The 13,095-nt window shown below is 47.2% G+C and overlaps 1 protein-coding gene across 1 annotated transcript; it reads left to right on the top strand.

Moving 5' to 3' along the window:
• The first annotated feature begins 665 nt into the window (after positions 1 to 665).
• Positions 666 to 3,402, top strand: LOC100521066 (olfactory receptor 10V1-like). The gene has a single exon (XM_003122719.4). The coding sequence runs from the start codon at positions 2,308 to 2,310 to the stop codon at positions 3,274 to 3,276; it is 969 nt and encodes a 322-aa protein (XP_003122767.3). The 5' UTR covers positions 666 to 2,307; the 3' UTR covers positions 3,277 to 3,402.
• Positions 3,403 to 13,095: the final 9,693 nt, after the last annotated feature.

The raw sequence follows: 13,095 nt of genomic DNA, 5'->3' as shown, positions 1-13,095 counted from the left end.
AGTGTTTAATTCATGAAGGTTAAATATTTGGGGTGGAGGGTGTGTTGAGCATCTTTACTTACTCTGAGCAGGGAGAGAGGCAGGTGTGGGCGCCAGTGCTGCTTCCAGATGAGGAATTATACAATACTCTTAGAAACTTCCAGATGAAAATTTTCCGACCGTGATTCTACTCATTTTCCAACCCTCACCCCACACAAAGGTGTGTCCAACAGAAGGCCACACAGAGGCAGAAGCATTTAGAAAAGGAAAGAAAAACTTGAGGCACAGCATGCTGGGAGCCAGACTTTGAAAGGGCTGGCTTGCTAGAATCAAAACCACAATAATTATCCAAAGGAAAACAATGGCAAATCAGCAAGAATACTAAGGGTGCATTATCCTGCTCATGGTGGAAAACAACAATGTCCTCACATGACTGTCATATTCATAAAAGTCATGATATAGCTTCAGACATCAGCACAGTACAAATACATTCTTTTGGAGGGAATGTAACGAGGTGATCCTGTTAGTTTTGGTTTAACTCAGGGTGCCCGTCGTCCCCACTCCCCACTGATCTGACCCTTACCGTGGCATGTGACACACCGAATCCTTGGCAGCAAGGCCAAGTGTCTGTTTTTGTTTCTACAGTAGATGTGATATGATGTGTGTATGTGGGGGAGTGGGGGTTGGGGAGTGTTGTTTAGGATACCATATAAACTTGCCCTGAAATTCTTTCCTATGATGATGGGCAGCAAAAAGGAAATTGGATAGAGAAATTCTAAAATAAATATAAAATACAGGATTCTTTTCCTTTATGCATCTAACAATCATCTATTAAAACCGTCTCCATGCTAGTCCTTGTGGACAGGACCTGGCATTTCATGTTGGGGCCATTTACAGAAGTGAGGGCAGAATTAAGGGCACCTTTATAAGAGAGGGTGGGACACTTAAGGGCTAGCAATGGTGGGGCATTGTTTACAGCCTTGGGCCTGAAGTGACAGGTGAGTGGAGCCCAGCAAAAACTGGAGCCATGGAAGATGGGCTCCCCACCAGAGCTGTGGTCATGGAACCACGACGGTGGGGGGAGAGGGTGTGTGTGTGTGGGGGGGGGGGGAATAAATACCTTACAGCCCTTTATGCTGCTCTTGATTCTCCTGCAAGTACCTTTCACTGGCCAAATCCAACCAGAAGCCACAGGGTAAGTGAGACTGCGTGATCCAGTCTTCAGTGATCACCTCCCATGGAGCAGAGCAGGGTGAAGAGTGAATGCTGGAGGAGGAACCTAGAATAACCAACAAAACCTTCCCTTTGCAAATCACTAAGAGGAAGAGCAGTCTTCAAAAGGGATGGAAACCCAATGTCCAGAAAACAGGAGGAGCATTTGGGTAGAAGAGCATCACAGAGGCCTTGGGTGAGGAAGGTCACAGAAAGGGGAGTACCTAACCGCCTCAAATGCAACACAGATCAAGTAAAAAAAAAAAAAAAAAAAGGCAGCTATTAGATTCAGCAATTTGGAAGCCGTTGGTGACCTTCCTTAGAGGGGTCTCTGGGCATAAGATGGAAACCAGATTGTGCTAAAGAAAGAATAGGAAATGGTTAAAATAGAAGGGAGACAGGGAGGCTTTAGAGGATGGTAAAAGATGGAGGAAAGTTGCCTTTTACTACAGGAGGTAAAGTTGCTGGAGATGGGGGAGCAGAGTCAGATACTGGAGGTGGAATTACTTCCAGGAGAATATAATACTCACTGCACTATGGAAACAAGAAATGACTTGTACATCAAGATCCCAGGCCTTGACATAGTATCCATGAGGATGCAGGTTCAATCTCTGGCCTCAATCAGTGGGTTAAGGATCTGGCATTGCTGCAAGCTGTGGCGTGGCTCACAGATGTGGCTCGAATCTGAAGTTGCTATGGCTGTGGCGTAGGCTGAAGCTGCAGCTCCAATTTGACCCCTGCCCAGGAACTTACATACGTCACAGGTGTGGCCATAAAAAGAAAAAAAAAGATTTCAGGAGTTCCTTGGGGGCTCAGTGGGTTAAGGATCTGGCATTGTCACTGCTATGGCTTGGGTCATTGCTATGGCACAGGTTCCATCCCTGGATCGGGGAACTTCCACCTGCTGTATGTGTGGCCAAAAAGAAAAATAATGTTCAGTGGGGAGTTACCACTGGGTGATTGCAACAAAGCTGTTGTAGAATCGAGTTGCTGAATTGGATTGGAAGTCATGATGGTTGGAGTTGAGGAAGGAAGGGAGAGGGCAGGAGTTAAGTGGGTCATCCAGCAGGAGCGCTGCATCCTGACGTTTATCTATCTTCAGGGTGAGCAGCGCCGATGCCATTAGCAGGTCTGATTCACCGAATAATGGAGGAGGCGAATCAGACTGAGATGATCCACTTCCACTTCCGCCCCTTCTCCAAACTCCCCGAGGTGCAGATGCTGATTTTCGTGACCTTCCTGATTATGTACCTGGTCAGCATCAGCGGCAACAGCTCCATTGCTCTCATCATCTGGATCTACCGTTCCCTCCACACCCCCATGTACTTCTTCCTGGCCAGCCTGGCCGTCCTGGAGATCTGCTACTCTTCTACCATTGCCCCTCTGACTCTGGCCAGCATCCTGTCCACGGAGAAAACCCTCATCTCCCTGCCTGGCTGTGGTGCCCAGATGTTCTTCTTCATATTCCTGGGCAGTGCGGACTGCGTGCTGCTGGCCATCATGGCCTATGACAGGTTTGTGGCCATCTGCCACCCTTTGCATTACACCCTCATGATGAGCTGGCGGTTGTGTGCCCGACTGGCCCTGGGCTCCCTGGCGCTGGGCTTCATCTTGGCCATGCAGCTGACTGTGCTCATCTTCCGACTCCCCTTCTGCAGCAGCAAGGAAGTCGGCATGTTCTATTGTGATGTCCTTCCCATCATGAGGTTGGCCTGTGCAGATACCCGGGTCCACGAGGCCACTTTGTTTGTGGTTGGTGTCACTGTCCTCACCATACCCTTCCTGCTCATCGCCCTCTCCTATGTCTTCATCGTGGCCGCCATCCTCAAGATCCGCTCTGCAGAGGGGAGGCACAAGGCCTTCTCCACCTGCTCCTCCCACCTGACCGTGGTCCTGCTCCAGTACGGAGGTGGGAGCCTCATCTACCTGTGCCCCAGCTCCAGCTACTCTCCAGAGAGGGGCCAGGTCGTGTCTGTGGTTTACACGTTCATCACCCCCATGCTGAACCCCTTGATCTACAGTCTGAGGAACAGAGAGCTTAAGGATGCTCTGAAAAGAGCAACGATGAGGTTCCTGCCGTCCTAAACACAGCAAATGCCCTGGATGTTCCTCTGCAACATTGCCGGCTGGAGACAAGTAGAGAGATATGCTCTCTGAAAGATGGGGAGAAAATGGGGCTAAAAGGTGATTTTTTTTTTTTTAAATGGGCCGTACCTGTGGCATATGGAGGTTCCCAGGCTAGGGGTTGAATCGGAGCTTCAGCTACTTGCCTACACCACAGCTACTGCAACATAGGATCCACATCACATCTGCCACCTATACCACAGCTCCTGGCAACACTGGATCCTTAACCCACTGAGCAGGTCCAGGGATCGAACCCCACGTCCTCATGGATACTAGTCGGTTTCGTTACTGCTGAGCCATGATGGGAACTCCAAGAGGTCATTGGTTCTACACTTTACTGCTTCCTAGTTGTGCTACTTTTAAGTCATTTTCCTTTTCTCAGTCTCAGATTCCTCATCTCTGAAATGGAGATTATGGAAGTTCCTGTGTGGTGCAGCAGGTTAAGAGGCACAAACTCAGCATAAATTATGGAAGTTCCTGTGGTGCAGCAGTTCTGCTGCCGCAGCTGTGGCACAGATCGTTACTGTGGTTTGGATTTGGTCCTTGGCCTGGGAATTTCCACAGGCTGCAGGCCAAGGATCGAACCAAAAATAAATAAATAAATAAAATGGGGATTAAAAGGCCCACTAGATGGGAGTTCCCTGATAACCTAGTGGTTAAGGACACAGCGCTGTCACTGCTATAGCTTGGGTTACTGATGTGGCTTAGGTGTGATTCCTGGCCTGGGAACTTCCACGTGCTGTGGGTGTGGCCAAAAAAAAAAATGCCCATAAGACCTAAATTCTGGGATACTTATGAGGATCAAAAGATACATTGAGTGAAAATACTTTGTGACTTTCAAAAGGAGATAGCGCAGTGCATGTCCCTATTACTATCCTCACTATAACATGGACGTTCCCAGGCCGGGGATTGGACCCGAGCCACCACAGTGATAATGCTGGATCCTTAACCTGCTCTGCCACCAGGGAACTCCCTCAGGTTCTTGGCAGACCCAGGCATTGCCCAAGAATAAGATAGAAACTGAACCAGGACCATCCCAACCATTCTCTCCTGGTTCCCATCACGTAAATGCTGAGTTTGTGTCTCTTTGAATTATTTATCTTTCATCCTAAATTCTCTTGTGGGGAAAAGTGATGGGAAAAGCACTAGAGTTTTAAAGGTTTGGTAGTTTCTCTTACCTTTATACCTGGAGCTAACCTGTCTCCATCTCAAGCTCTGACTCCATATTAATCTGCTTCCAAATCACTATCCCCTTATCTCCATTTTCTATCTTTTCTTCTCTCATTTCCTCTCTCTTGTACACGCATGTGCACATGTGCACACACACACACACACATGCATGCACATTCATTTATAGTCTCCCTTCCTGTATAGCCCTGGTTGATATGACCTGAATATTAGCTTTCCTTCCAAAATCATATGTTGAAATACTAATGCTCCATGTGATTGTATGAAAAGATGGGGTCTTTGGGAGTCGTTTAGGTCATGAGTGTAGAGTCCTCAGGTATGGGATTAGCGCTCTTATAAAAGAGACCCCATAGAACCCCCTAGCCCCTCCCGCCACGTGAGGGCACAACAAGAAGTTTGTGACCTGGAATAGGGCTTATACCCAACCATGCTGGTACCCTGGTCTCCGACTTCCAACACCCAGAATTAAGGGAAATAAATTTCTGCTGTTTCTAAGCCACCCAATCTGTGGTATTGTGTTACAGCCGGCACTGTACTCACTTAGACTAAAACTCAACTAAGCATGCGTATTATGGAAAAATTGCTTTGTCAGTTAAGACTCTTGCTATAGAAAAGAGGCAGTATGGGTTTAAATCTGGGCTCAGGTAAAGCAAAGGTAATTTTGTGAAGATGAACACTGACTGGATACAGTGAGGAGGGGAGAGGGCTCAGGCATACGGCTCTGAGCAGTCCAAGAAGGATGATCATTCTTAGATGATAGGGTGTCTCAAGGCAACGGTGGCAGAACATAGATGCCTTCCTATCTTTTGTGGGGTAGAGGAGGCTCATTCATTCTTATGCCCATTGATTATTGAGGGATGTTTAAAAAACATTTTTTAGCCACACCCACAGCATATGGAGGTTCCCAGGCTAGGGGTTGAATCAGAGCTGCAGTTGCCAGCCTGCACCACAGCCACAGCAACACAGGATCCTTAACCCATTAAGCAAGGCCAGGGATCAAACCTGCATCCTCGTGGATACCGGATGGGTTGGTTACTGCTGAGCCATGATGAAAACTCCTCTCTTTTCTTTCTTTCTGACATCAATCACAGGCCTAAAGGGCAGAAACCATAACCAGAATGCATGTTACATGAAACTGAAATGTCACCTTATTCTTTTGAAAGACAAGAATCCAAAAGGATGTTCTTTGGTTCACTTACAGAGGCTTGCTGCCTGAGACACAGGGAGACTAAGTAGCTTGTTCAAGGTCACACAGCCAGTAAACACAAAACTGAGATTTGACCTGGGCACAAAACCACTCTGTCTTCCAGCATGCTATCCCTGTCCTATAAAAGCTTGGGAAAATCACTTCATTTTTCTGTACTTAATTCAATTTCATAATAAAATGGAGACAATAACATCTACTCTGTCTCCTCGAGCTAGTGTGAGATCTCCAAGGGGAAAAAAAAACCCCACAAAACAAACTGTAAAAGGACATAAAAGATTCAGTACAGTCATTCAAGCATCCACACGGAGAAACACATTTGATGGCTTATTCTGGGGGGGGGGGAATGGGGGCACCTGTGGCATGCAGAAGTTCCTAGGTCAGGGATCGAACCTACACCACAGCAGTGACAACCCTAGATCCTTAACCTGTTTAGCCACCAGGGAACTCCTATGTCTATTTATTGTCTTTTTAGGGCCGCACCTGCAGCATATGGAGGATCCCAGGCTAGGGGTTGAATCAGAGCTACAGCTGCCGACCTATGCCACAGCCACAGCAATGCAGGATCTGAGCCGTGACTGTGACCTACACCACAGTTCATGGCAACACTGGATCCTCAACCCACTGAGCAAGGCCAGGGATTGAACATGTGGCCTCATGGATGCTAGTCAGATTCATTTCCTCTGAGCCATGCCAGAAATTCCAATGGCTTGTTTTTTTAATTGTAAAGAGTTTAAGGACATAAGTATGCAGTGGCCTTTCACCTAAGGTTTGCCTCTGTTGGTCCTGTTCCTCTTCACAGGTGTTAGAGGAAATAAGCAAGTCTTGTGCAGCTTGGGGGTAACAGCAGCCTTCCCACCATGAGGCTTCCACACTGAGTCTTCCCTATCCAGGCTCTTTAGAGGAGAACCACACGCTCAAGGGTTCCAGGGATTGAGGAGTTTGTATCAACATAAAAACAAATTAAGGGAGTTCCTGTCATGGCTCAGTGGAAATGAATCTGACTAGTATCCATGAGGGTGCAGGTTCAATCCCCGGCCTTGCTCAGTGGGTTAAGGATCCGGTGTTGCTGTGAGCTGCAGTGTAGGTGGCAGACACAGCTCAGATCCTGCATGCCTGTGGCTGTGGTGTAGGCTAGCAGCTATAGCTCCAATTTGACCTCTAGCCTGGAAACTTCCATATGCCATGGGTGTGGACCTAAAAAGCAGAAAAGAAATTAATACAGTGCAAATTGTTTATATTGTTAAACCATTGTCATAGATATGTGGTATAGGGAGATGCATGTTAGGAAAACATCTGAACAATATGATATAGCACATCTTTATAAATATAACACATTATTATTATTATCATTATTATATTATTTTGCTTTTTAGGGGCCCACTGAGTGAGGCCAGGTATGGAACCTACTTTCTCATGGATACTAGTTGGATTCATTTCTGCTGTGCCACAACAGGAACTCCTAAATACCTTATTTTCAAAAAATTTATTTTATTGAGGTATAGTTGACTTACAATCCTGTGTTAATTTCTGCTGTACAGCAAAGCGATTCATTTATACATATATAGATTCTTTTTCATATTCTTTTCCATTATAGTTTATCACAGGATATTGAATAGGGCTTCCTGTACTATACCTTGTTGGACCTTGTTGTTACCCATTCTATATATACTAGTTTGCATCTGCTAACGTCAAACTCCCATGCCATGCCCCCCACCCTGCCCTTTGGTAACCACAAGTCTGTTCTCTATGTCTGCAAAACACATTATTTTATTTTATTTTTGGCTGTGTCTATGGCATGCAGAAGTCCTGGGCCAGGGATCAAACCTGAGCCACTGCAGTGACAATGCTGAATCCTTAACCACTAGGCCACCAGGGAACTCCTATAACACATTGTTTTGAATAGAGTTCAGTGATACAGACTTCATCTTTCAAGACACATGGAGTTGCAATTGTATTTAGTTTTACAGTCCAGGAGGCATCTTCTTTCTTCCTTCAGGAGAGGAGAGGAAAATCCTTAGGGAGTGTGAGTGTTGTCAACTATTCTTTGATTTATTCAAATGTTTGCAGTGCCCAACCTCATGGCAGCCCTGGAGGGTAAATAATGTAATACCTTGCTGTTCTCGTAGGCAACAGGGTGTAAGACAACAGAGGGTTTGCTTTTAAAATAGATCTGAACAAACCCAGTTGGGGGTGGGTGGGCAGAGGACCAAGAAGAGCACCTGTGGCATCTGGAGGTTCCCAGACTAGGGGTCCAATCAGAGTGTAGCCGCTGGTTTATGCCAGAGCCACAGCAACGCAGGATCCAAGCTGAGTCTGCAACCCACATCATAGCTCGTGGAAATGCTGGATCCTTAACCCATGGAGCGAGCCCAGGGATTAAACTGGCCACCTCATGGTTCCTAGTCAGATTGGTTAACCGCTGAGCCATAACGGGAATGCCAAGGCCTCGCTCTTAAAGACAGAGTAGGGGTTTTCCAGATAGGAAATGGAAAAAAGGCAGATTGGGCAGAGCGAGGTGGGAAATCCTGGGCACATTAGGTTCAGAGAAGAGGTAGGTGTTTGGTGAGGCCGCTGGTGGGACTGTGTGTTTTAGGGAGTAACAGTATATGGGGCTGGGGTCAGACTGGGCAAGGGCTTCAACGCTGTTCTAGGAAGAGTCTGGACACCCTACTCTGGTAATGAGAAGCCACTAATGAGTTTTAATCAGAAGGAAGACGTGACGGAGCCGTATTACAAGAAGATTCATTTTATACATTTGGTGAACACTACGTGAGTGCCTAGTATGTTTTTGGCCTGATGCTTGGGTCTGGATTCACATCATTTGAAGGGGGAGATGAGGTTGCTGATCTCCCAGAGCTCATGGAAGGTGCCAGAGGTAATTATATGGGGTGATACAGGCCACAACTAAGGGCAGGGTGTCAGGGGAGCATGTTTGAGGGATGCTCAACTCAAGCCTGGGATGGATCAGGGTTGTCCAGATCAGATATGGGGAGAAGAGGGCTTTAAGAAGGTGACATAGCATAATGCTGGCATTGATTTGGGATCTGAACTGTGTTCCGGGCAGCTACAGAGACGGCTCCCAGTCTTCGTTCCCTGGTGCAATCCCCTTGCCTCAAGTGTGGGCTGAACCTAGTGTTTCATCTTTTATCAACAGGACGTGGCAAAAGTGAAGTCACAGCTGAGATCAGGGTACAAAAACACATTGACTTTTCTCTCACTCTTTCTTTCTCCATCCCTTTCACCCACTTGGTCTGATGGAATTCAGCTGCCATGCTGTGAGCGGCCCTGGGAAGATGCCCCCTGGGTGAGGATCTGAGCAAGGCCTCTGGCCAACAGCCCTTGAAGTGAATCCTGCTGGTCACCAGGTGAGTGACTTTGGAAGCAGATCCTTCCCCAGTCAAGCCATGAGATGAGAGGTAGCCCCCAGCCAACACCTTAATTGCAGTCTCAAGGTAGATGCACCCAGCTGAGCTGCACCTGGATTCCTGAGTCACAGAAACCATAGGATAACATTGTTTCAAGCTGTTAGGTTTTAGGGCAATTTGTTATGCAGCCATAGATAACCAATACAAACTAAGTTGGGAAGTTTATTCGCCATCCTGGTTAGCCTCCATCCTCCCTGTAGTGGGGAAGAATTGCGTGGGGGAACAGAAAGGATATTTTCCTTCAATAGTCTAGCTCCCCTTATCTTTTACTACTGATCACCATACCCTGGAGACACTGCCTCCAGGTACAAGAGCCAGAAAGTGGTCTCACCTGTTCCACAGCAGGCCATGAGGGTCAAGGTGGGGTAAGACTCAGTCCTTTTCTCCAGTGGGAAAGAAACAGGCTTAGAGGAAAGAGAGAGCAAGAGGAGTGGAGTCCCCAGGATCCCAGGATCCTCTCTTTGGTTGGTTAGTAAAGTTGAAATTAAGTGTTGGCCACTTTATCTAGAGTCAAAAGGCCAACACTTGAATTTTTCTTGCTGTATTTGGATAATGGGGAAACAGCTGTGCTAGACTCATTGGAGAACAAGTATCACACTGGAGCAGAAACATGAAAATACATCAGAGAGGGAGTTCCCATCATGGCTCAGCGAAAATAAATCCGACTAGGGTCCACGAGGATGCGGGTTCGATCCTTAATGAAGTGGGTTAAGGATCCGGTGTTGCTGTGAGCTGTGGTGTAGGTTGCAGTTTGAGCTCGGATCTCACGTTGCTGTGGCTGTGGTTTAGGTTGGCAGACGCAGCTCCGGTTTGACCCCTAGCCTTGGAACTTCCATATGCCGAGGGTGTGGATCTAATAAGCAAAAAGAAAAAAAAAAATCAGAGAGAAGGGGCACTCCTAAGCCTGGAATCTTAAGTCACTGTCCTGCTACATGGAGACCCTAGAGTCTATGTGGGCTCAATGTCAGCATCTTCCTCACCAGTCCGTGGACTCCCCTGGCCCAGGTCCTTTGTCCCTCAGTAACTTGACTTTCTTCAAGTTCTTGTATGCAACTAGCTGTTGGAATTCAGTCTTCTGACTGTCATGGAAGAGTACATATTAATACAAAAGGAAAAATTAGGATTCATATTTAATAGGAATCTTATTTATTTCTTTTTTTTTGCCACACCTGTGGCAAGTGGAAATTCCCAGGCTAGAGATCAAACCCAGGTCACAGCAGCGATTGAGCCATTGCAGTGACAATACTGGTGGATCTTTACACCACTGTGCCTAATAAGAGTTTTAAAAAAGGCTTGAAAGAGTTCCCACTGTGGCTCAGCAGGTTAAGGACCCGGTGTTGTCTCTTTGGGGATGTGGGTTTGATCCCTAGCCTGGCTCAGTGGGTTAAGGATCTGGCGTTGCTGTAAGCCTCAGAAGGGGCTTTGATCTGGTGTTGCCATGGCTGTGGTACAGGCTGCAGCTCGGATTTGACCCCTGAGACCCCTGGCCCTGGAACTTCCATATGCTGCAGGTGTGGCTGTAAAAAGAACAACAACAACAACAACAAAAGCTTGACGTCTGTGATCACTACCTTCAAATACAATGTCATAAGAAAACAATTCTGCTAATGCTTCCCTTCCTGGGCTCCTAGACTCCAGCTGCAGATAAGAGGGATCCTGTTTTCAATGTGTAAATAGTTTAACAGAAATCAAATGGTCATTTCTATTATGGCCATATAGGCTAACCAAAAGGTCATTTTTTTTTCTTCATGGAAACGTCCTCTCATGGGGAACCAAATTTCTTTTTTGTTTCCTTAGTTTTATTGAAATATAATTGACATATAACATTGCATTAGTTTAAGGTGTGCAGCATAATGATTGATACATGTATATTTTTGCAAAACGATTACCACAATATATTCATCACCTCACATAGTTACAGTTTTTTTTGTTATGAGAACATTTAAGATCTAGTCTCCTAGCAACTCCAATATTACTAACTACAGTCACCATTACACCTTCAGAACTTGTTATTTTTAAACTGGAGGTTTGTACCTTTTGACCCCCCTCACCCATGTTTCTCCATCTTCTCTACCTCAGGGCAATCATCTGTTCTCTGTATCTATGAGTTTGAGGAAACCAAATTTCTTTCTTTTTTTTTCTTTCTTTTTTTTTTTTTTTTTTTTTGGTCTTTTTGCCGTTTCTAGGGCCGCTCCCTTGGCATATGGAGGTTCCCAGGCTAGGGGTCAAATCGGAGCTGTAGCCACCGGCCTGCGCCAGAGCCACAGCAACGCAGGATCCAAGCCTCGTCTGCAACCTACACCACAGCTCACGGCAACGCCGGATCCTTAACCCACTGAGCAAGGCCAGGGATCAAACCCGCAACCTCATGGTTCCTAGTCGGATTCGTTAATCACTGCGCCACGACGGGAACTCCCAACAAATAACTTTTAAACAACAGTTGGAACTGTTCAACCAGAGAAAATTCTTCCTCGAGTGTCTGAAAAACACCATGAAAAAATTAAACTGGGTTCCGGCAGAGGCTGAATGGCCATCCTTGATAATTCCCTCTGGTCCCTTCTGGAATTATAAGGTAGAGTTGTTCACATATGTCTCCTCAGAAGACTCTCTCTTCCTGAAGAGCGGGAACTTAGCTGTTCCCACTGACAAAAATTTGATCAAGGAGGCAGGATGAGATTTCTGACTTGCCTGCCTTTTCCACGTGTGACCACCAGGGGGCGCAGAGGCCTTCCCCTTAGCAGGGAGGGTACATTCACCTAGCGAAAGCCTGGGGTAGAAGGTAGTGTACCGACTAGAGGGAGGATTAAGGCTGAGACTGGCAGGGTTCGTACAGTCCAACCGCTTACAGACCGTATCTTTATGGGAGGGGATGAAGTCAGCACGAGGCACCCACTAAGATCGCAGAAGAGGGCAAAGTTCTGTTAGAATTACGGAACCATTTACAGCCCTTTCATCTGGATGCATGGCGCCGACTCTCTCCCTGATTTGAGAACCGAATGTTCGGACTGTCAGTCCCATTTACTGAGCTCCACTCAAAATCTACTGGACATGTCACTTGTTCCCGAGAAGGAAGACAAATTGGGAAGAGGGAAGAGACAGTGGAGGTGTGGGGGAGGGGAGGAGATAAAGAGGGAGGGGCAGTGCGAAGAACCCGCCCACTTTTCCGGAAGGTACTACCCACCTGGGGGGATCTCTACCAGGTAGGAGATAATGCTTAAGCTTTCCAATACAAACATTTTACAACTCTGCTCCATAGGTGACGGCCCAGCCATTGCTCCTTTGTTACACTGGCCTCACAGCAAACTGAAGTGGATAATATCTGATTCACAGATAGAGAAACAGAGTCCCACAGAAAATAACTTTCCGGAGGTATACACATTGTTAGTGGCAGGTGTTCTGACTTCATCACTGAACTGCTTCCATTTCTCTGAGGGGTCGTCTTTACCAAGATGTTAAGAATCCATAGTCTTCGTCCCAGCCTGTCCCATCCCACCTTAGCTCCAGTTATTTCCACTAAGAACACCCTCTTTCAACTCCAACACCAGCCCCCCGGACCGTGCACACTCCTTTACTTGATATGCTCTTCCTCCAGACAGAATTAGTGGCTCTCTCTTCCACCTACTATAGCACGAATCACATTGCCTTAGAATTCTCCAGGTTTATGGGATGTTGTCGCGGCCTAGCAATGAATGAGCCTGTTGAGGGCTGGATCCTAGCACGGAGCCTGTAGGGAATGGCTGTCGAATGGAAAGGCTGGACCTGAGGTCAGACAGACACACTCGCAGCGAGATCTCCCCGTGCTGGTCCCTCCGAGGACCTGGAGCCATGGGAAGTGGAGTGAGGGTCGCGGAGGGTGGCCTGGCGGCGGGGCACGGGCCCTTTAAGGAGGAGCGCGGGGCGCGGCCCAGGTAAGGGGCGGGTCCGCCCGGCGGATCAGCGCTGCGCGCCGGCGCCGGCCCG

Source organism: Sus scrofa, chromosome 2 (assembly GCF_054392235.1).
Source record: "Sus scrofa isolate SSC_HxYL_T2T_F1_AM1 chromosome 2, Sscrofa_HxYL_maternal_Yorkshire_Landrace_v2.0, whole genome shotgun sequence".
Classification (NCBI taxonomy): Eukaryota; Metazoa; Chordata; class Mammalia; order Artiodactyla; family Suidae; genus Sus; species Sus scrofa.
Note: the sequence above shows the minus strand (reverse complement) of the source record. Positions and strands in the feature narration are given on the sequence as shown.

Bases quoted from the DNA above. Each gene is read 5' to 3' on its own strand.
- LOC100521066 (XM_003122719.4), top strand. From the start codon at position 2,308: ATGCCATTAGCAGGTCTGATTCACCGAATAATGGAGGAGGCGAATCAG.